We start from the raw sequence: 24,815 nt of genomic DNA, 5'->3' as shown, positions 1-24,815 counted from the left end.
AGCAATCCATCTGCTTTTAGTTAGCTACTGTCAAAACTATGACTTGATTCATGGCTTCCTCGGCTGACGCCATCAGCTGTACATGGGGGCTTTGCCTTTACTTGAAAAAATGTTAAACATGGTTTGAGTATTTAAAAGTACTCAATAAATGACCTCATTGTTGGGGTCAGAAAATGCAATCACATGCAAACATGGTTTGTGCTTGCTTCTCTCGTGCTCACTTCTCTGGGAGCACTTCCACGAGCATTGCTCGTCTCTCTTGTGCTCACTCCTCTTGGAGCTCTTTCACGGGTGTTGCTCACCACTCTTGTGCTCACTCCTAGGAAGTGGCGTTCCTCGCCTCCCTTGTATGCAACATAATGGCCTCCTCTCATAGATACAAATTGCTCCATGACTCTGACAAACTGATAATTACACTTGTTCCTATCTGCACACCTAGTATCATATATGGTTTAAGATCAAGTGTTTCCTTGAATCTGATGTGGCCATCCAATTTACTATAATGACCCGAACATTAGGACTGAACCTCTTTATATGAATTGTCAAGATAGGAGGGGCCCTGTGAATGAGAAACCTCTTTGTTGCATCACTTTTCACATTCACAATTGTTGAATCAGAATTCATCTCACAATCCTCACCTCTCTGATTGGTTCTCGGCAGATATTTGTGAACTCTAGGGCTCAATATTAGTTTTTGCAAGTCCACTTCCTTCAGGATCATCGTTGGAAAGATAACACCTGGATTTATCTTTATTGCTGGTGTTATTACAACCTGAAGAATATGCTAGGCCAGGATTCATTATTTTTAGAATCCTGAGTAGTGGAAATATCACCATTTTTGGCTGTCAGTTCTGGTCCAAGGAACGTCAAATTAACTGAAGCACATTTTCCTCCCTTCTCAATCAAAACTTCTTTTTCAGGCTCTTTAACATACGAGGCATTCAGAGAACTTAAAGTCTTCATAATGGTAGTTGTGCTACTGGTGATGGCCTCTGATGCAAGGGAAAACTCATTATTAGATGATGGAAGAGGCAAATTGAACTGGTACAACATCTGATGTCTTGTCAGTTTTAGGAATCGTCTTTCCACTACTCTTAGGTGGCACTTTTATCTTCTTTGCCTGAGAGACTCGTTGGACCTTTTTGGCCAGAGGTTTCTTCATTCGAACGGGAAGAGAAAGATCAAGAAATGGTTCATAAACCATCGTTGTGTGGTCACATTCTTTGTAACATACAGCACTTGATATTTCCCCCCAAACATCTCATCAACAAATGGAGTGGATTTCCAGACATTCTCTCTTCCTTAGACTTCGTCATCTTCCTTGAAGTCAGCTCTTCAATAGACAATTCATCAAGCAGGGCATGAAGCAATTCATGACTGTCATGTTGCTCATATCTTTTGAACTGACGAGCTTTGGAAGAGATGCAGCCAAAAACTGATCTTGGATTTATTGAGCCTTTCATTCTGCCTTCCGTTCTTGCTTCTCTAAAGATTTTCTTTATGGCTATAGTTAGAGGTCCAACACATTCTTCCAATTTCATAAAATGATCACTCAACATATCAGTGTCCAAGAGATTTTGATGGATTGAATGGAAAACCTAGATTAATCAATCCTTTTACAACATAATGATTTCTTCCGTCCAGGTATTGGAGTCCAGCTTTGGAGATCTTAGTTTTGTCGCCTCATTTTCTTCCTTCGACACCCTTGACTCCCTCCATTATTGGATACTTCAATTTTGAATCTCGGACTTTGATGACTTGTGATGATGATTGAAACAAGAGTTAGTCTGAAACACGAGTTATCCAAGTCACCTACGCAAACATCCTTTTCTGCTCGAAAGCGGCGGGCTTGTGGAATGGCGATGGTTGAAGGGATGGAAAAGGGCTTAGGATGGAACAGTGACCATGGGCTTTTGAAGAGTTTAAGTTTAATATTGGGCTTAGGATTTGAAAAATAATGGGTTTGGAAACTGAAGCGAAAAGCCACAGTGGGTTAGGATTTCAAGACAACAGGATTTGAAAGAACAGAGGTGAGTGGCTTAGGATTTGAAAGCAGAAGTGAGTGACTTAGGATTTGAAAGCAGAGGTGAGTGACTTAGGATTTCAAAATAGAGGATTTTAAAGCAGAGGTGGCTATTGGATATTGCGGCTGGGCTATTGATGAAGTGGAAAAAAGAACACATGTAAATGCTTGCGGAACTATTGCAGTGATGGAAGGCTAAATATTATTGCGATGATGGCTTTGTATATGCTGGTAGATATGAGGTAGTTTGTAGTCAGAATATACAAATCTGAGGCTGCTCCTCTTTTATTTTTATTTTTCACAATCCAAATGAAAATTGGTCACGGTGAATGGAGGCTCCGATTGAACTTGACGACAGTTAGGAAGGCTCCGAACTGAACTTGAGATGACCGGCAGCCGATTGAGTTAAGATTTTGGTTCTAATCAGATTCTCCAAATATCTCCTAACTTAAGGCTAATCCTTTGACAATAGATTTAACCTAAGTTAGTACCCAATAGGAATCAATTGTTTGTTGATGGTTATTTGTGAGGGCTTCTATCGGGCAAACATCCTCTACTGATACCACTCCTTGCTCATTCTATAAATTAGAGTTCGATGTACATAAAGCCTAAACTAGGAATAGTAAATTACAATAAAAGACAAAAACTAATAAACTCGTATATTCACATATGTACACTATAACACTCCATCTCAGGCTAGAGCATATATGCTAATCATGCTTAAATTTTTTTACAAAGGTAATCTTTTTGAACTCCACTTAAAGCATTCGTGAAAATGTCTCTTAATTGCTCTCTGATCTTGACATATCCACTAGACACCAAACCTTGTATTTTCTCATGAACAAAATGAGAATCAATTTCAATATGTTTAGTTCACTTATGAAATATTGAGTTGAATGCAATAGAAAGGGCATCTTGGTTGTCACAACAACTTGGTTGAGACTGTAATATTAAGGCCTAACTCATTCAAAAGTTGATATACCCACATTATACTGATTGTACTATAGCTCTATTCTTTGATTTAGCACTTGATCATGATACTACAGCCCAATGATTCACTATGGGTGAAGTCATAAATTGACTACCAATGCTTACTAAGCTAGATATGTCTAGTCATGTAATTATAAGATAATTCAACTTTCCAACTAATCTTCTATATCTTTCAGGATCTTTTAATGGTACTCTATCTTTTGTAAGTTCTAGACCAGGCATCAACAGAGTATTGCATGGCTTGGCTCCAAATTTTCCTGTCTCATATTACAAATCAAGCACATATTTTCTCTGTTACATAAAGATACCCTTCTTGCTTCTCAGTACTTCAATTCCCAAGAAGTACTTCAACATTCCCAAGTCTTTAATATAAAACTGACTTTGGAGGAAGATTTGGGATATAATATACCTTCGTATCACTTCCAATAATGATACTATCGTCAACATATACAACAAGTAGAATAACACCATTCATAGATCGTCAGTAGAAGGCAGAGTGATTCAATTTGCTTTTTTCCATTCAAAACTTCTCAAGTGTTTGATTGGATTTTTCAAACCATGCTCGTGGACTCTATTTCAACCCATACAAAAATTTGCAAAGGCAACAAACTAAATCACTCTCATCCTAAGCAACAAACCTAGGTGGTTGCTTCATATATACTTTCTCTCTAAAGATCACCATGAAGAAATGCATTTTTAATGTCAATTGATGGAAAGGCCAACCTTTAGAAGTTGCAATAGAAATGAATAACCTGACAGAAGTTGGCTTTGCTACATGAGAAAATGTTTCAAAATAATAAATCCCATACGTATGAACATAGCCTTGCAAAGAGAAATAGGAAGTTCATCACTTGGTCTTGGATCTAATGTCATAGAATATTTTGGGACAGAACATTCACATGTAGGTTGTTGCTGTCTAGAATAGGCTTGGGTAATAGGTGGATGGGTAGGGTCATATTTCTAAAGGGATAGATCTAAGGAGGGTGTGGGAGACACAAGTGTATAAATAAAAAGGATCATCATCTTCCTCTTAACTTGTATTAGACAAAGATGGATGAGTGGTTTGTTCTCAAAGAAAGTAACATCATGAGATATGAGATATGAGATACCAGTTCAAACTAGGGAAATTAAATTTGTATTCTTTTTGTACATGACAATTGCCTTAGAAAATACACTTCAAAGATTTGGGGTTTAATTTTTTCAGATCATGACAAACATCAATAACAAAACAAGTACAACCAAAGATTTTTTTGTTCAATAGCTGGCGAAGGGTTTGTTGGTAAGAGAACATGATAGTGAATCTTACCTTGAAGAACAGATTTTTTTGTTGAATAGCTGGAAAAGGGTCTGGTATTCTTGGAATTTATCAACCTCTAAGGAATTAGCAAATGGCTTCTTAGATGAACCATGGATGGATGGAGTCCTCAATTAAACCATATTAGATATTATTGTGACCTTCTGTTCAACTATAGATCAATGACGAATATAGAAGCACAATGTAATCAAAATAACGAATTTAGACGGCCGCACGTAATCAAGGTGGATTCTTATTTGCCTACTTTTGGGAGGTGTGTTATGAAGTCCAGTGGCACTTTCCCAATGTCTTGTCGGCACTGGTACGGGTTTAAGGAGTTTCGAGACCTTGGCCTTCTCGACTTTATCCTAGCACGTCTTTGTATACTGTATTATGTCATCACGCATGTTTGACCAAAAGTACCATTTCTTGATCAAGGCATAAGCTCGTTGCCACCGTAGGTGTCCGACCCATAAAGTATCATGACATTCCTGGATGAGCTTCTTCCTTAGTTCTCCCTTTCTTGGGACGTATAATATATTTCCTTTGTCAGTAGAAGGTCTTCCTCGACCCAAAACTGTCTAGTCTTCTCGGCTTTGGCTAGATTAACAACAGTTTTGGCCGAAGGGTCTTTATACAAGTGTTCCTTTATGATGTCGCGCATCGACCTATTGATCTTACTTGAATGAATATGGGGCTAATATGCATAGGGCCGCATGTTCCCCCTTCCGACTCAGCGCGTCGACTGCTTGATTACTCTTTCCTGTTTTATGTTCGAACCTAAAGTCAAACTCAGCTAATGATTCTTGCCACCGAGCTTGTTTTGCCGTCAACTTCGATTGGTAAAAAAAGTGACAATGACACTATTATTTGTCTTTACCATGAAGTGAGATCCCAAAAGATATTTTCTTTAGACTCTAAGGCAATGGACGACAACGTTTATTTCCTTTTCGGAGACAATGTATCTTCTTTCTGCATCATTGAGCTTCCGACTTTCATAGGCGATAAGGTGGCCTTCCTGAATAAGGACTCCCCCAAGAGCAAAGTCAGATGCATCTCTCTATTTCAAAAGGTTTAGAGACGTCTACCAAGCCGAGGGCAGGGCCCCTCGTCATGGTTGCCTTTAGATCTTCGAAGGCCTCTTGACATTCATTTGACCACGACCAAGGTGGTCTTTCTTCAGAAGTTTTGTTAATGGGGCGGCTCGTCGTGAAAACCCTTCGACGAACTGCCTATAGTAGTTTGCTAGTCTTACAGAGGATTGTACATCGGACACCGAAGTGGGGATTTTCCAATCCTTGATAGCTTTTATCTTATCGCTATCCATGTTGATTTGTCCACACCTGATGGTGTGCCTGAGGAAGGTGATGCATGTTTGTGCGGAGGAGATGTATCTTGTTATCACCTTCTAGTTGCGTTAAATAACTTGTCCAGAATATCCTGTTATCTCCTGTCCACGCACTCTACTAGTTACGCTTCCTCAAACTGTCTCCATGTATGTTTTTGTGACCAATTATCCGCATCTGCCTTTTCTACTGACCCAAACAAAAATTAATTGTGTAATGAGATTGATAAGATAAGGAATCAATACAAGGGGAATAAGATTCGGATTACCTTGTTGATCGAATATCTCAAGGCAAGAACATTGTATGAGGGTTCTTATATTCAACTGGCTAGGGTTTTCATATTCGGCACAATAAGCAAAAGTCCCTATCCCAGAAAGAGCTGATAAACTTCCCCAACAAAGAAAAGAGAGAAACAATACCCATGTATTTCTTTCAGACAAAAAAACAACGGAACCACAATGTGGGGGTTGGCTGAGCTAGAACGTCAGCCACTGAGAAATTTTCATCGAAGATAATGGTATAAATGAGGAAAACAAAGGTAGAGGTGACTATCTCCTATCACCAGTCTTCCCAGAAAAAATGTATCCCTCCCATCCCAACCAAGCAATAAACAAAACTGTGACGTGAAAAGAAGCTCTCCTACAATGCCTCTTCAAGGAGACCTAGAAGTGCCACTGACCCCATTTAGGGTTCATTTAAAAGGGGACAGACCATATTTACTCACAATAACCTTATGTCACAAAGTATTGGGTTCATGGTGAAAATATCGTAGCCATTTAGCTAAATCTACCTTGTTGTAGGTGATTGTAAATGTTCCCTGATCTTTTATTGGCAGTAAGCTCACCCCCCATAATGTTAAGCTTTTGATTTTGATAATCTTTAGGCTTCATAATGGAAGAGCTTTGTGAATTCACTTCAGTTGAGGTTCTTTGTGTTTCACCACCAATCAAAATTTAAGAGCTACCTCTCTCCCACGTGATTCTTTTGTTGCCAAGATTAGCATTCTTGAATTTTTTTTTTTTTTTCCTTTTCCGCATCTCCACTATGTAGGATAAAGATATGGCATTGATCAAGTAATACATGGGTTGCAATCAATAAATGTTTCAAGGTCAAGCTTTCCATTAAACGCGGTTAAGTCTGTTTCATCTTGTAATCATTTTTTCCACTGGTATTTTGTTAATTGTGCGGGCCGCTTCAATTTTTGTTTGATCTGATAGGTTGGGTTTAGAGATTTCTTGTCTTCTTTGATGTTGTTAAAATTTATAAATGCCGTGCGATGAAGTTCATAAGCTGGTGGATATCATGTATATTCCATTTCATTTATTCCATGGAGTCATCGCACGGTTGGTCAATGTTCGTGGGATGGGACAGGGGTTGCTCCACCACCATTAGGTCCTTTCTTAGAAAGTAGTCTGATACCAAAACTAATGCAATCACCTTGCTGGAAAATTTCTTTATCAAGAAAAAACTGCTTTTTGTAACAAACAAGGCTCCGATTTAGAGGGTAGCCACACTGACCAAATAACAAACTAAGCAAACAGCCAAATAATAATAAAATAAAAACCAAGAAAACAATCGATGATAGCTAACCAAATTAACAGCTTAAAGAAGTTTATTTATTATTATTTTTTTTAAAAAGGCACAACCTGCAAACTACACCACTACAACGGTTTCACCAATTCACTGTATATCTTGTGTTTTATTTTGAGGTAGCTTTATTTTCTGATATATATTCTATAGTTATTAATAATGTCAAGATGCATTATAAATACTTCTTACCCCATCAGAACCATTATTCTGAACAATGGGCCCTTGCATGTGGGGAGATACTCCGGATCTTGACTCATTACAATCGTCCAATATACAAGATGGAACAAAAGAATGGTGAAACAGAAAGAAGCAATAGTGGCTGCGTTGCTACGACGCGTGACACCAATGATGGGGAATTTGTTCAAGTGCCTCTGCAACACGAGAGGAAACCTATAAGACCTTTGTCCCCATGGATTACTGACATATTGCTTGCTGCACCATTGGGCATCAGAAGCGACTATTTCCGCTGGTAAGTCATTGTTATGTCTAGCCTTAGGTGCTGTTTGGAATGATATATATGTGTATATTTCTTTTTGAAACAGAAACAGTTCCTTGTTGCATGAAAAAGACATACTGAAATAAAAAAGTTCAGAAGCTACTTCCATAGGAGAATAATAGAGAAAAACCTCAATCCTTCCAAATTATACAATTATTTGCAATTACATCCCAACCCATACAAGAAAGTCTCCCAATTTGAATGAATTACAATCGAACAATAATTTAAAAAATTGTTAAATCACCAATCAACCCAAAAGTAGCCAATGGGTTACGATATATTTAATATATTAATACTTTAACCATCTCCCTCACTTGTGGACTTAAAAATTTGTAGAAAACTCAACAAATGGAAATCAATATTAATGAGAGGAAATGAATGACATTACAAGAGATTTGTACATCAGACCTCCTACTTTGATACCATGTTAAATAACCACTCAATCCAAAAATTTTAGTTGATGGGTTACGATAAATTTAATTATATCAATACTTTTTAACAAAAAAGTGCTTGGACAGAAGACATCAAAAGGATACGGTGGCCTTTGCTAAATTTTTGTTGTCAAAGTAATGGCATTAGAGAGAGAACATATGAGTTGAAGATCCAATTTGTCTTGCAAGTTGCATATCCTTCCGATAGCCATCAACAAATCTTGGAATTTTGTTGTTCTCATTTTCTTCTAGATTGATATGAGTACTTAAACAATGGAATTTCTCCACATAATTTGTTAAATCACCGGTGAACCCAGAAGTATAAGGAGATAGTTTATGGTAAATTGAATACTGGAAATAATTGGACTTTCTGCATTGATACTAGGTTGATTGGTGATTTAACATGACTAGCAACATAACCGTTTACTTGGCAACATTGCTTGGCATCATTATTGGTTTGTGTAATAGTTGTTCAGAGTTGGTAGATTTTTGCTGATCATTCATTAATCGAAGTATTCTTGGAATTTTCTATTAGTCTCTTTCCCGCTTTTCTTCAATTAACTTGAAGCTACTTGCACCAAGATGAAGCCCCCCTCTAAACTTTAGTGCAACTAGTTTAACTTTCTTGCCGCCCAACTTTAGTGCTACTAGTTTAGCTTTCTTGTTCTCATGTGTATTCATGTGATCAAAAGTATTTTTGACATTCTTGATCCAATTAAAAAAAATGCCTCTAAATTCATTTTTCCATGAAATGAGGGAAGGTCAATGTTCATCTTAAACTCAGTGGCTGCTCCCTTGTTCCTGGATTAGATGTTTTCCATTTATTTGTTCTCCCTACAACAGTGGACAAAGTCTTCCTTTCCGTTCTTGAACTGCGTATGCTACTTTCAGCAGGTTACCCAAATGTCTGTGATTCTATACAAGATAACTAGGGGATTGTGGGACTGTGATAAACATATTTTTAAGCTAAGTATGCAAGCAATTTAGGTTACATTCCATCGAGTTAAAAAGAAAATTTTATACTAGGAGGATCTTAGATCCCTAGAATCAACAATTATAGTAGTTAGCCTAACTCTAAAAAATTAAAGTGAAATTCTTGCTACACAAGGGGAAAATGAAAACTTTAATTTATAGCGTGATTTTCTACCCTCCCCTCACGAAGGTTTTTTCGATGCAATGCCTTTGTCAATATGTTTGTAGCTTGCTGTTGGGCAGGAACATCCTTAATTTGGTTATATGTATTTTTTTTTTTTTTTTTCCGAGAGCTTTAGCAGACTGATTATCACTCATTTAACTCTATGCCACAAAAAGAAAAGAGGGTGGTTATGAAAGCTTGACATTGCAAAGGCCTTTGATTGTGTTGATTGGATTTTTTTGGATGAGGTGCTTCGATCCAAAACATTTGACAGTAAATGGATTAAGTTGCTTGAGGGTTGTGTTTGAAACCCCAAATTCTCAGTATTCATAAATGTTCGCCCTCGTGGAAGAATTTAGTCGCCCGTGTATTAAGACAAGGAGACCCATTTTCCCCTTTCTTATTTCTGCTGGTTAGTGTTTTGTGTTTCAAGAGTAATTATCTTGCTTGTTTTTATATTAATTTTAGAGAGAGAGATTTGCATTTTATAATAAATCTAACTAAATTATAAGATACTAGGCAACAATACAAATAATACAAATAATACAAATAAATTAGGGAGGTTGACTACTAACCTTATTTAATGAGATTACACAAATATCTCCTCATTTAGGACATACAAATATTCCTTAAATCAAGATTAATTTTTCAACCTCCCCTCTCAAGATGAGGAATAGATATCAACTTGGATACTAACTCATGATGAGGAATAGATATCAGCTTGGATACTAACTCACGAAACATTGAATTGTGAAGCCATTTTGTTAGTATATCTGCTAATTAAGGCTGTGAAGGCACAAAGCCTAATGCATACTATTTCCTTCTCTAATAAAATTTTGATCAATTTCAATGTGATTTGTCCTATCATGTTGGATAGGACTATGTGCAATATTGATAGCTGGTTTGTTATCGCAATACAACTTTATTGAATCCTCTGCCTTGATTTGTAAGTCATCAAGGATTATCTTCAACCATAAGAGTTCACATAATCCTCATGCAATAGCTTAGAATTCTGATTCGTAGATGATCTAGCCACCACATTTTTCTTTTTGCTTCTCCATGTTACCAAATTACCTCCAAGAAAAGTACAATACCCCTTAGTAAATCTTCTGTCTAATATTGATCCAGCATAGTTTGCGTTAGTGTAAGCTTCCAATGCAAGGGAATTGTTCTGTTCAAACAAAATTCCTTTTTTTGAAGTCCCTTTCAGGTAACGTAATACTCTATATGCTACCTGAAGGTGAGGCTCCTGCCGATCATGCATGAATTGGCGAACTACACTCTCTGAGTACGCTATATCTTGTCAAGTGTGAGCTAGATTCTCCCTACCAGCCTTTGGTACATTTATCTATTCATTGTAGGTTCTTTTGACTCTCCCAATTTCTGATGTGGATCTATTGGCGCTGTTGTAGGCTTTCATTTACTTTTTCTTGTTTCCATCCATAAATCCATCTCATATTTCTATTGTGATATGAAAATACCCCTGAGTTGAGTACACTACTTAGATATCGAGGAAGTACTATAGCCTTCCAAGTTCTTTGATCTCAAATTTCTTCATCAATTCTCTTCTTCATTATCTCCGGTGACTATGATGCCTCTACATACACTAGAAGCTCTATAACTCTCCTTGAGTCTGAATGCTTAATAAATAGAGTATGATCTCCTTGACTTTGCTTATATCCACAGTTTTTAGTATCTTTGTGAATCTTCCAAACCATACCTGTGATGATTGTTTTAGTCCTACACGGCCTTTCTCAATTTGCATACTTTACCTCTTGAGCTTTCGAATCCTAGAGGAATGCTCATCTGGATTGTTGTGAAGAAATGCCTTCTTTGCATCATGCCGTGAAAGCTGTCAATTTAGTATGGTGTATCATACCGTGAAAGCTGTCAATTTAATATGGTGTTCATCTTCGCAACAGAGGAAAATGTCTCTTGGTAATCTATCCCATAAGTTTGAGTGTATCCGCCATTAGCCTTGCCCTATGCCTCTCCAATGTTCCATCAACCTTGTATCTTACAATGAAAAACACCTACACCCAACTATATATTTTTTTTTTGGCCTATCCACAACTTCCCACATATTATTTGCTAAAGCATGCATTTCTTTTCTCATAACATCCTGGCATTCTCTCTTGCATAAAGTTTCAGAAACTGTGTTATGTAACAATTGAATGTTGACTCACAACGAAACTCTGTGGTGGGGATAGTCATTCAAGAGAGATATAGTTTTATAGGGGGATAAGGGTCGTTTTGTGCATTCTCTAGTGGATTTCCAGAGAGCTATGGGTCTATCATCTATTGATGTTTGTGTTACATCCTCAATTTGAGTAGAGTCTGATGTTTGGACTTATAATAGCTCTGAGATAACTTTCCTTCTAGCCTATACCTGAGAGAACAACGAATCCGACATTGGAGGTGGAACGTGTTAGGAATCACCGATCTCCACAATGGTATGATATTGTTCACTTTGAGCATAAGCTCTCATGGGTTTGCTTTGGGCTTCCCCAAAAGGCCTCATACCAATGGAGATAGTATTCCTTGATTATATACCCATGATCATTCCCTAAATTAGCCGATGTGGGACTTCCAACACCTCCCCTCAAACAAAGTACATCTCCCCTTAATCGAGGCTCGACTCATTTTTCTTTTGGAGTCTTAGTCANTAAAGCATGCATTTCTTTTCTCATAACATCCTGGCATTCTCTCTTGCATAAAGTTTCAGAAACTGTGTTATGTAACAATTGAATGTTGACTCACAACGAAACTCTGTGGTGGGGATAGTCATTCAAGAGAGATATAGTTTTATAGGGGGATAAGGGTCGTTTTGTGCATTCTCTAGTGGATTTCCAGAGAGCTATGGGTCTATCATCTATTGATGTTTGTGTTACATCCTCAATTTGAGTAGAGTCTGATGTTTGGACTTATAATAGCTCTGAGATAACTTTCCTTCTAGCCTATACCTGAGAGAACAACGAATCCGACATTGGAGGTGGAACGTGTTAGGAATCACCGATCTCCACAATGGTATGATATTGTCCACTTTGAGCATAAGCTCTCATGGGTTTGCTTTGGGCTTCCCCAAAAGGCCTCATACCAATGGAGATAGTATTCCTTGATTATATACCCATGATCATTCCCTAAATTAGCCGATGTGGGACTTCCAACACCTCCCCTCAAACAAAGTACATCTCCCCTTAATCGAGGCTCGACTCATTTTTCTTTTGGAGTCTTAGTCATTTTTTACTATGCCTTCGAGGCTCACGATACTTTTGTTCGACATTTGAGGATTCTATTGACATGGCTAAGTTTAGGGCATGACTCTGATACCAAGTTAGAAATCACCGATCTCCACAATGGTATGATATTGTCCACTTTGAGCATAAGCTCTCATGGTTTTGCTTTGGGCTTCCCCAAAAAGCCTCATACCAATGGAGATAGTATTCCTGGATTATAAACCCATGATCATTCCCTAAATTAGCCGATGTGGGACTTCCACTCTATGTTCTCCCTCTGAAGAGAAGAATGGTTTATTCTCGGTAAATGTCACATCAATTGAAGTGTAGACTTCCTAGATGTAGGGTTGTAATGTTTGTACCCCTTGTGGTTGAAGAGTATCCTAAAAAGACACATTTTATTGCTCTCGGATCAAATTTACCTCTCTAAATGTTGTGAACATGAATAAAGGCAATGCACCCAAATATGCGGGGTGTGAGATCATTTGATGTTCGAAAGCGAGGATGAAATTAGTTGAGAACTTCTATTGGGCTTAGATTATTTAGGACATGAGATAGAGATGATTAATCATGTGAGTTGCAATAAGAAATGTCTCTCTCAATAAGTTTTTGGCATGTTTCTATGAAAAGAAATACTCGAGTTGTGTTTAAAAGGTGTCCATTTTCCCTTTCGGCCATTCCATTTTGTTGTGGTGTAATCACAGACAAAGAATTATGGATAGTGACTTGAGACCAAAAATAAATATGAGAGTGAGGTTTGATTAAAATATTCTCTAGCATTGTGAGTTCAAAATGTTTTGATTGACTCTAAATTGTGTCTAAATCCTTGAGTGGAAGACATTAATAATATTACTAACATCTTATTTTTGTTTGGGAAGGAATAGTCACGTAATCCGAGTACAATTATCAATCAATGTGAGAAAGCACGAGCACAAGAAATACTGAGAATAGATGAGGGTTCTCATATATCACTATGAATCAAATGAAAAGGGGTAGAGTTTTTATTTTGACTAATGAGAAAAGATACACGAGTATGTTAGGTTGATGGATGAATGGATTGATAGTTGGCTTGCTGTTGCACTTGTAGTGAATGAAGCTGGGAATGCTAATGCTAATGTTGTAGCCTTCCTGCTGTGAATACTCTTTTCATGTGATCATCGATGATTGGATGCTAATAGAATTCTAAAACATTATTTCAAAGGTGGATGGTAGCTATGAAGGCTCCGAATGAAATTTGTACAAGGTGGAAGATCAATAGCTATGAAGGATTCGAATAAATTTGGTCTAGGTGGAAGATCGATAGTTATGAAGGCTCTAAATAAATTTAGTCAAGGTAGAATATTGGTAACTATGAAGACTACGCTAATTAATCAAACCTCCTAAAAGAGAATGGTTGTGATGCCATGTTGTAAGTGTAAATTATCTTGCTTGGTTTTCATATTAATTTTTAGAGAGGTATATGTGTCTTTTATACTACAGAAAGGTCATTTGATAAGGATCGCGGTGTTTCAAATGTTTCAACTAGACCTATTACACGATCTAAGGCCAAGAAGATTCAACAAGCATTCAATTATACAATCTAAGGCCAAGAAGATTCAACAAGCATTCATTCTTCACTTATAAAATTAGATAGGCTCGATTTAACTATTATTTCATGTGTTACAAGCTAATTCGATTGAGGAAGGACCATTTGGAGCTTCGGAAGTGAATATTTACATAATTGAAGTAGCGGATGAAGTTGCTATAAATTGCACTTGATTGATAAGTTGTTAGAAAACTTTATTTATTATTTTAAATTTCATAATTTCTTGTAGTGGGAAAAGGGTGGGAAGTTACTTGTCAAAGTGACTTCTTTTTCTGTGGAGATTTAAAGGGAGTGGGAGTAAATTATGACCACTAACTTATTTAGTGGGCATTTGAATAGTTGAAAGTTTCTTTTGTGGAGAGACTATAAATACCCTCAAATTACTTTGTAAAAGACAGACCTTTTGGATGAATGAAATTTAGCTCTCAAATTGAGACTTTCACCCTTAGAAATTTGAGCATCATTTTTGGCATTTCTAAGTTTCATGCCATTCTGGTGGTAGATTGCATTTGAGTCATTCAATCAAGTCTTGATCAAGTTCAATTGTGGATTGCATCTGAGTCATTCAATCAAGTTCGATTGTGGAGTGACTCAATTTAGAACAAGGTTTCTAATCTTGATTCTAGATCTTTGATCTTAAGAAGTAATCTAATTCTAGCCTTATCTCTTGGTTGATCCAAATCTTTGATCAAGTTCGTTTTTCATTCCTTGTATTAAAGAACTCTTGAATCAAAGAAATTAACACGATCAAAGCTTTTGTTGAAGCAAGAACCCTTGAATTAATGAAATTAACACCTCCTTGTACAAAATTCGGACCAACCAAGAGACAAGGCTAGAATTAGATTATTTCTTAAGATCAAAGATCTAGAATTAAGATTTGGAACTTTGTTCTAAATTGAGTCACTCCACAATCGAACTTGATCAAGGTTTGATTGAATGACTTGGATGCAATCTACTACAAGAATAGCATGAAACTTAGAAATGACAAAAATGGTGCTCAAATTTCTAAGGGTGAAAGTCTCAATTTGAGAGCTAAATTTCATTCATCCAAAAATCTAGAAACTTTCAACTATTCAAATGCTCACTAAATAAGTTGGTGGCCATAATTTACTCCCACCCCCCTTTAAATCTCCACAAGAAAGAAGTCACTTTGTCGAGTAACTTCCCACCCTTTTCCCACTGCAAGAAATTATGTAATTAAAAATAATAAATAAAGTTTTCTAACAACTTATGAATCAAGTACAATTTATAGCAACTTCATCCGCTACTTCAACTATGCAAATATTCACTTCCGAAACTCCAAATGGTCCTTCCTCAATCGAATCAGCTTGTGATACATGAAATAATGGTTAAACCAAGCTTATCCAATTTTGTAGATGAAGAATGAATGCTTGTTGAATCTTCTTGGCCTTGGATCGTGTAATAGGTTCAGTTGGAACACCATGATCCTTATCATCATTTCTTCAATCGTCAATGAAGAGGTTTTCAAACCATTAATTGACAATGTTTACTCCAATGGGAGTCATGATGAGTTTCAAGTTGGCCGAGACGATATTAATGTTTTAGTTCTCCAATTTGCAAACGACACTTTTATTTTACAAGGATGACAATGGTGTGTTCAACAATTTAATTCAACTTGTTGAATTTTTTGAATGGTGTTCGGGTTTGGACATAAAATGGGGAAATCGGCTCTATATGGAATCATCAAGACTCAAAGGTATGCCAATTTGCCTCAAGGTTGAATTATGAAATTGAAGTTCTGCCAATTATTTATTTGGGTCTTCCCCTTGGTGGACATCCCAAAAAAGATTCCTTTTGGCAATCGATTAGTGACAAAGTTCAGAAGATTGATAGGTGGAAACGAAACTTATTATCTAGAGGTGGGGGCTTAACTCTTTGTTCTTCAATATTATCAAGCATTCCATTATATAATTTGTCATTATTTCTAATGCCTTCATCGATCACTGTGAAAATAAAGCACCTGATTAGATGGAGACTTGTTACAATGGCTCAGTTGGATGGTGGATATGGAATTGGAGCTTTGAAAAACAGAAACACTGCTTTTTTAGCAAAATGGGGTTGGCGGTTTATGAATGAACCCCATTCTTTTTGGAGAAAGATCATTATTAGTATTTATACCTCTTCTACTTTTGGTTGGAATTTGTGAATCCGAAAAGATCCTAGTCTTAGAAGCTCATGGATGAATATTCTGTGGCAGCAGTTCAATTCCTTCATGGTAGAAGGATACTTTCTGGGTAAGATGTATGTCTGAACAATTCCCCATTAAAATGTTTTCCTCGACGGTTTGCTATTTCTTCACCAAAAGGATCGGTTTCAGACCATTGGGATGCTCGAATAGGTGCGTGAAATGTTTCTTTTTGAAGGTCTCTTAGGGATGAGGAAGTTTCAGACCGTTGATGAGTTTCAGACACTTCATTTACTATTTCTGCTGCGAACATTGGCTCAAATGAAGATTCTTGTATATGGTCTCTTGATTCTTATGGTATTTTTTCAGTGAAATCATTATCTCAGCATTTCGGATCTTCATCGCCAATGCAGAAAGAACTTTTTCATATGGAAGTCCTAGAATTCAAAGAGAATAAACATTCGTTTATGGATTATGATTAATGGAAGCCTTAATACATCAAAAGTTTTGCTGAAGAAATCTCCATCCAAGTAATGCAGTCGATTTGCTCTCTTATGATTTTTCCCAATTTGTGTAAGTGTACACTTCCCAACTCGGTTTGCCGTGAAGATTTGCCCTTAAGTTTTGAAAAGATTAGCTCCAAGTTTTGTATTTACATCGATAGGTGCTCAAATGCCTTAGAACCATTCATTCTAGTTTCTCAATTCTCTTAAGAGATTTAACCTGTATTTTCCTTAGGTTGGGAGATAATAAACATGACTCTATTGGTGTGTTTCAGCTCTAGGTGAGGAGAAATTATTTGAGGCAGATAGGATAATAATGTGGTTGGTGGTTCTATATTGTTCGATGTAGGACAGAACGTTAAAAGTATGGTTTAACCATACATTCAAGGATTTAAGAAGATGACAACCACAATATGACGATCACATCGAACAATTTAGTTCAATGTTCCTAGGGTTGTCTTTTTTGCAATAAAGACAAAAACTCCATGCTTTATGGCTTTCTTGGTGTAACTTGTCTCTCTTTCAAGCAATTTTGGTATTGATTCTCTTATGAAGTTGGAAGAGCTTTTCGAAATCCCCTTTCGGTTAGGTGCTTGACTTTTCCGTTTGTAATTTATGTTATCTATGAAATTGTTTCTTATTGAAAAACATTTTTGCACATAAACAGGTGCAGTGGTGTTATGGGTAAATATGCTGCTGGAGAGCTCAGGCCACCCACATCAGGTTTGTGAACATCTTACTTAAATGTCGAACTATGAAGTGGTATTTCACTTTATGCAACGGATTTGCAACATATCTATGTTTTGAAAATAAATCGTAAAAGGTATACATAGTAAGTAGTAGGCAGGAAAGGAAGCACCATAAGCTACACGCTTACGAAATGTGTCTTAATTTAGAGGGAATAAAATATTTGTGCTCTGATCCTGATCCTAATGTAAGTAGTACATGTCTACATGGTTCTACATAGTTCCGTTGTATAGGAGAAAGAGAGAAAGAGCTACAACAAAAGGGGAAGAAGAATAAAAACAATGTGAATAATAAATCATTATGGTTAAAAAAGGTATCTGCAGCTAATATTTACAAAAAATAAAACAACTCTTCAACATGGTCTAAAAATATCTTCGTTTGCTAGCTTGTCAAAAGTATGTTTGTTAGATCACCCATCAACCCAAAAGCTTAAAGTTTAATTATATCAATATTTTAACACTTTCCCTCGCTTGTGGGCTTGAAAATTTGTCGAAGATCCAACAAATGAAAATCAATATTGATTAGGGAGGAAATGAGTTGTGAAGTTTTTTTTTTTTTTTTTTTTTTTTTTTTTTTTTTTTTTTTTTTTTNTCTACTAGTTGAAGCTGTGAGGGCACATAGCTAATGCATACTATCCCTTTCTCCAATTTTTCCTTGATAAAATGTCGATCAATTTTAATATGCCTTGTCGTATCATGTTGTATAAGATCATATACAATATTATAGTTGATTTGTTGTTGTAATACAATTTTATCGGACCTTCTCTCTTAATCTGTAAGTCATAAGGATTATCTTCAACCATAAGAGTTCACATAACCCTTATGTAATAGCTCGAAATTCTGATTTGGAAGATGATCTAGCCTCCATATTTTCCTTTCTACTCCTCCCTGTTAACAAATTACCTCTATGAAAAGTACTATACGCCATAGTAGATCTTCTATCCACTATTAGTCTAGTGTGGTCAGCATCGGTGTAAGCTTCCGATGTAATAAAATTGTTCCGTTTGAATAAAATTCCTTTTATGAAGTTTCTTTCCGATAATGCAGCATGCTGTATGTTGCTTGAAGGTGGGTCTCCCACGGATCATGCATGAATTAGCTAATTACACTCGCTGAGTATGCTATGTCTAGTCTAGTGTGAGCTAGATACATGAGTGTCCCCAGTAGTTTCTAGTACATTTTTCTGGTCACGGCAGGTTCTTCTTTTGTCTTTCCCATGTTCTGATGTAGATCCATTGGTGTTGGTGCAAGTTTACATCTGTTTTTCCTTGTTTCCATCAATAAATCCATTATATATTATGAAAATGCACTACGCTACTTCAATGCTGAAAAAGTACTTTAGCCTTTCAAGTTCTTTGATCTCACAGTCTTTCTTCAATTTTCTTCTATGTTCAATTTTTTCTTCTTCATTTTCTCCGGTGACTATCATGTCATCCACATACATTAGAAGTATTATAACTTTTCTTGATTGTGAGTGCTTGATAAAAAAGTGTGATCTCCTCATATGATGAGGTTTTCCAGCTGCTTTCGTGGCTCAATTCATTTTTTCAAGTGGTTTCCGAAGCTTTCGCTCTTATCTCCAGTTTTGCTGGTTGGATTTTCGGAAAGTTTAATTTTTTGGAAAGTATCTCGCCGCTTGTTTAACTGTTTCTTTTTTTATCCCTTTGTAATCTTTAATTGCAAGATAATGAGAAAATATTGTTCTCTCCAACAGTTACTTTTCTGATTTCTTTCTTGGTTTATTGTATAAGCCTTTTAACTGTGTTAATATTTTTTACTAGAAGATGTGTTTCATTTTCATCCTTAAAGCAAGGATATTACCGAGCAGGCTTTCTTGTTTATAGCTTCTTCTCGTGGATCTGGAAAACACCCTCAGCTTATACCATCAACTCCAAGATGGGCGGTTGCAAATGGTGCTGGAGTCATATTGAGTGTTTGTGATGAAGAAGTTGCTCGGTATGAGACTGCAACTCTAACAGCAGCTGCTGTTCCTGCACTTCTTCTTCCTCCCCCTACAACAGCTTTAGATGAACATTTAGTTGCTGGGCTACCAGCTCTTGAGCCATATGCACGCTTATTTCATAGGTTAGCTTGTCTAAACCTTCAAAGAGAAACAAATTTCAAATCCTTTATGCTGGTTCTTCTTATTCAAATTTTCCTCCCCAGCACAGATATTATGCCATTGCTACTCCCAGTGCTACCCAAAGGCTTCTTCTTGGACTCTTAGAAGCACCTCCATCTTGGGCTCCAGATGCACTTGATGCAGCTGTACAGCTTGTAGAGCTTCTTCGAGCTGCTGAAGAGTATGCAACTGGCATTAGGGTAAGTTTAGTTTGACTATATTTTTCTAATATTAGTTCATATCAGTAGAATGATCAGAAAAATGCTCCTTTGGTGCCTAACTAACAATTAAATAGCTATAATATATGATGTAATTGCATTGACTCATCAGCATACTGTTTAAGGCAAACAGTTATTTCTCATAGTCAATCTATTCCTCACTGATATGATACAACCCCATGCTTTCGTTGTCAGTTATTGCTTATATTCAATCTATACCTCACTATTGCACCTTTCCTGATGCACGGGTTTGACGCCTCTGCATTGTTCGTGGTTGTCATGGGTTTGAAATATTTTTGCTCGAATGTTTGTGGTTGTCATGTCCCCTTTCAAATTTAGTTTGGTTTTGTTTGGTTTGGTTTAGAGCTGGTTTGGTTTGGTTAAAGATGGGCTGATTTGGTTTGAGGTTTGGTTTGGTTTGGTTTAGTTCATTTAAAAGTTTCACCATTTGGTATTTCTTCTTCTATTCTAGGAATGGGACTATACTGTATCTCCCTACATTCTGTTCTTGGAAAGAATCAATTATTATTTTCCCATTAATGCAGCTTCCTAGAAACTGGATGCATTTACATTTCTTGCGTGCCATTGGCACTGCAATGTCCATGAGAGCTGGTATTGCTGCTGATGCTGCAGCAGCCTTGCTTTTCCGCGTACTGTCCCAACCCGCGTTGCTTTTTCCGCCACTACGACAAGTTGAGGGAAGTGATGTTCAATATGAATCTTTGGGTGGCTATGAATCATCATACAGGGAACAGGTAATGGACTTTATAGCACATAATACTCTCTGTATAAGCTATGCTTCTAGCTTCTTGAAAGAACTAATGAATTACGGTCTTCGAATGTCGTCTTGTTTTCGACTCTAACAACTCCAAATATCATCTGTATACTTGTATCAGATCGAAGTGCCTGCAGCGGAAGCTACAACTGAAGCTACTGCTCAAGGAATTGCATCGATGCTTTGTGCACATGGCCCTGAAGTTGAATGGAGAATTTGTACCATCTGGGAAGCTGCTTATGGCTTGATTCCGTTAAGTTCCGATGTAGTTGACCTCCCTGAAATCATAGTTGCAACGCCATTGCAACCTCCCATATTATCATGGAATTTATACATTCCTCTCCTTAAGGTTCTTGAATATCTTCCACGAGGTAGCCCATCCGAAGCATGTCTGATGAAGATATTTGTTGCTACTGTTGAATCAGTTCTTCAAAGAACATTTCCGTCCGAGTCTCCCAAAGAACAAACTAGAAAAACAAGATACTTTTCCAGCTTTGGTTCTGCTTCTAAAAATCTAGCTGTCACAGAGCTTCGAACCATGGTCCACTCGCTCTTCTTAGAATCATGTGCTTCTGTGGAGCTCGCTTCACGCCTACTTTTTGTCGTATTGACTGTTTGTGTTAGTCATGAAGCTCAATCCAATGGAAGCAAGAAATTCAGACGTGAACAAAGTATTGATGAAAGGATTGAGGACTTGCAAGCGGTACCCGAGAACCATACAGGAATAAGAAGGAGAAAGACTAAAAAGCAAGGTCCTGTTTCTGCATTCGATTCTTACGTCCTGGCTGCTGTTTGTGCTCTTGCTTGTGAGCTCCAGTTATTTCCCTTTGCTGCTAGGGGAAGTGATCATTTAAACACTACAAATTTACAGGATGTAATAAAACTGGTCAAAGTAAACGGCACTTCAACCGAGCTTCAGAATAGCGTTAGCTCAGCAGTATGCCACACACATCGAATTTTGGCCATCTTAGAAGCACTTTTTTCTTTAAAGCCATCTTCTGTGGGAACTTCATGGAGTTATAGTTCAAACGAGATAGTTGCTGCAGCCATGGTTGCAGCTCATGTTTCAGAACTCTTTAGACGATCAAAGGCTTGCATGCACGCTCTCTCTATCCTGATGCGATGCAAGTGGGACGACGAGATTTACACCAGGGCATCATCATTGTACAATCTGATAGATATACACAGCAAAGCAGTTGCTTCCATTGTTAACAAAGCTGAACCTTTAGAAGCAAATTTAATACAAGTACCGAAATGGAAGAAATCTCTCGTTGGTTTAAACGGAAAAAAACAAATTCAATGTGAAGACAGTACCTGCTTTCATCCTGGACAATCTGTTCAAAAGTGTGATAATTCGACCCGTTCGGAAACTAAACTTGTGTTCGAGAGAACATCAAATTCAAATGAAGAGTTGGGAAATACTTTAGGGAAAGGTTTAGCAAGCTTCTCGATTGATGCTTCTGATTTAGCTAACTTACTCACTATGGAGAGGCAGATAGGATTCAACTGTTGTGCACAAGTTCTCTTAAGATCAGTGCTTGCTGAGAAACAAGAATTATGTTTCTCTGTTATTTCTCTACTGTGGCACAAGTTGATTACAGCTCCTGAAACTCAACCGAGCGTGGAGAGCACTTCAGCCCAGCAAGGATGGAGACAGGTAAGTTCGTACAACGCTCTTCTCCTTTGGTTTTATCTTCTATATCCGAAGAATACAACTCCTATGTTAGGAACCACAACTCTCCACAATGGTACGATATTGTCCACTTTGAGCATAAGCTCTCATGGTTTTGTTTGGGCTTCCCCAAAAGGCCTCGTACCTATGGAGATGCATTCCTTACTTATAAACCCATGATCATTCCCTAAATTAGCCAACGTGGGACTCCCTCCCAACAATCCTCTCCTTGAACAAAGTATACTATAGAGCCTCCCCTGAGGCCTACGGTGGAGCCCTGGAACAGCCTCCCCTTAATCGAGGCTCAACTCCTTTGAAGGCTCAACAAGGAATACCAAATGGGGCTTAGCTGTTGAATGTTCAATATTTATTGGAGAAATACATTACTTTAATATTTATTGAATTGCACTGTTTCTATTAAATAGGTAGTTGATGCATTATGCAACGTGGTATCAGCTTCCCCAGCTAAAGCAGCTACAGCAATTGTCCTTCAGGTCTACATTTCTTTACCAGTTTTTTTTATTCCTGACCTCATTTGCTATCTTCTAGTGTTTTTGTTCATGATCATATACTTCATGTGTTTAGTCATTTTCATGGCCTTCTGTGCTTGTCAGGCGGAGAGGCAGTTGCAACCTTGGATTGCAAAAGATGATGATCAAGGTCAGAAGATGTGGAGAATCAACCAGCGGATCATCAAACTCATAGTTGAGCTAATGAGAAATCACGATACTCCAGAATCGCTGGTCGTATTGGCGAGTGCGTTAGATCTACTGTTGCGTGCCACAGATGGCATGCTTGTAGATGGTGAAGCCTGTACTTTGCCACAACTAGAGGTAACAATGCAGTTAAGTTTATATGAATGTTGTTTGTTTTCAAGCTTACTAATTATAAGCCAATGTTCTCTACTTCTTACGGAAGCACAGCTATTGGAAGCGACTGCTAGAGCAGTTAAGCCTGTACTGGAGTGGGGAGAATCTGGACTGTCAATTGCTGATGGCCTTTCCAATCTCTTAAAGGTAATAGACATGGTCCGAAGTAATCGAGTTATGCAATTTGTTTATGTACACTCTTATAAAGTTGGGTGTTTCGTTCTCCTCCATAATCGATGTGGGGTCTCACAATCCACGACCCTTCAGAGCCCAACATCCTCGTTGGCCCTTTCTCCAATCGATGTGGGACCCTCCACCAAATTCACCCCCTTTGGGGCCCAACGCCCTTGCTGGCACATTGCCTCATGTCCTTCCCCCTTCCGGACTCAGTCTCCTTGATGACATATCGCCTGGTGTCTAGCTTTGATACCATTTGTAATAGCCCAAGCCCACTGTTAGCAAATATTGTCCTCTTTGAGCTTCCCCTTTCAAGTTTTTCCTCAATGTTTTTAAAACGCGTCTATTAGGGAGAGGTTTCCACACTCTTATAAAGGGTGTTTTATTCTCCTCCCCAATCGATGTGCTCACAATCCATCTCCCCTTCAGGGCCTAGCGTCCTTGCTGGCACTCGTCCCTTTCTCCGATCAATGTGGGACCCCTTACCAAATCCACCCTCCTTTGGGGCCCAGCGTCCTTGCTGGCATTCCGCCTCATGTCCACCCCCTTCGGGGCTCCGCTTCCTCATTGGCACATCGCCCGGTGTCCGGCTCTAATACTATTTATAACAGCTCAAGCCCACTGCTAGCAGATATTGTCCTCTTTAGACTTTTCCTTTTGGGCTTTCCCTCAAAGTTTTTAAAACGCATCGGCTAGGGAGAGGTTTCCACACCCTTATAAAGGGTGTTTCGTTCTCCTCTCCAACCGATGTGGGATCTCACCTGAGTTTCTTTAGTAATCAAAATTAGTAAGGCTGGGCAAAGCTACTCTCTGAGATTAGTGTACAAGCTACTCCGGCCTCTGCTGAATATTAAAAAAAATTGTGATGCTCTGAAAAGAAGCAAACATGATCTTATTTTTCCCAATATCCGTGAAGTACCTTTTGCCAATGTATGTTGTTTGTGTTCGTAGTGTCGTCTACCAGCTACTGTTCGATGCCTTTCTCATCCAAGTGCACATGTCCGAGCCTTAAGCACATCGGTTCTTCGTGATATCCTGCACACCAGCTCGATAAATTCTAGTTCAAAATCGGGAAACATAAATGGCATTTATCCCTCTTATCAGTATTTCAGTTCAGGTTTCATTGACTGGAAAACAGATATTGAGAAGTGCTTGGGATGGGAAGTTCATAATCAACTTGCAACTGGACTATCAACTCAGTCGCTTCAAGCTGCTGCCGAGGAATTAGGCTGCTCTATTCCCCTATGACGTCGGTATAAGCTTAGGTTGTTCGTTATTGTAACAACGTTGAAGTATACGAGTTTGCAGAGACGATTTACGCTATGTTTCTTATCGGATACCATAGATTATTTTTATCTGGTCCTGTTTACATATCCTCTCACCAAGATGGTTGTGCATAGTGAGACAGTTAGACATCTTATAAGGCCTTATTGTGTGTTCAATTATTTTTAGGTGTTTGCTA

The 24,815-nt window shown here is 37.8% G+C and overlaps 1 protein-coding gene across 1 annotated transcript in view; it reads left to right on the top strand.

Moving 5' to 3' along the window:
* The window catches only part of LOC111796722 (protein GIGANTEA-like), a 26,403-nt gene extending 1,588 nt beyond the window's left edge, over nucleotides 1–24,815 (top strand). The window contains exons 3-12 of the mRNA XM_023679465.1: nucleotides 7,440–7,711; nucleotides 17,442–17,497; nucleotides 19,365–19,605; nucleotides 19,692–19,842; nucleotides 20,406–20,615; nucleotides 20,757–22,292; nucleotides 22,733–22,801; nucleotides 22,922–23,140; nucleotides 23,231–23,323; nucleotides 24,305–24,815. Coding sequence (XP_023535233.1) covers nucleotides 7,440–7,711; nucleotides 17,442–17,497; nucleotides 19,365–19,605; nucleotides 19,692–19,842; nucleotides 20,406–20,615; nucleotides 20,757–22,292; nucleotides 22,733–22,801; nucleotides 22,922–23,140; nucleotides 23,231–23,323; nucleotides 24,305–24,601 — 3,144 coding nt within the window. The 3' untranslated portion in view covers nucleotides 24,602–24,815. The remainder of the gene's footprint in view (nucleotides 1–7,439; nucleotides 7,712–17,441; nucleotides 17,498–19,364; nucleotides 19,606–19,691; nucleotides 19,843–20,405; nucleotides 20,616–20,756; nucleotides 22,293–22,732; nucleotides 22,802–22,921; nucleotides 23,141–23,230; nucleotides 23,324–24,304) is intronic.

Source organism: Cucurbita pepo, chromosome LG06, assembly GCF_002806865.2.
Source record: "Cucurbita pepo subsp. pepo cultivar mu-cu-16 chromosome LG06, ASM280686v2, whole genome shotgun sequence".
Lineage (NCBI taxonomy): Eukaryota > Viridiplantae > Streptophyta > Magnoliopsida > Cucurbitales > Cucurbitaceae > Cucurbita > Cucurbita pepo.
The sequence above is the reverse complement of the archived record's forward strand: the minus strand, read 5'-3'. Positions and strand labels throughout refer to the sequence as shown.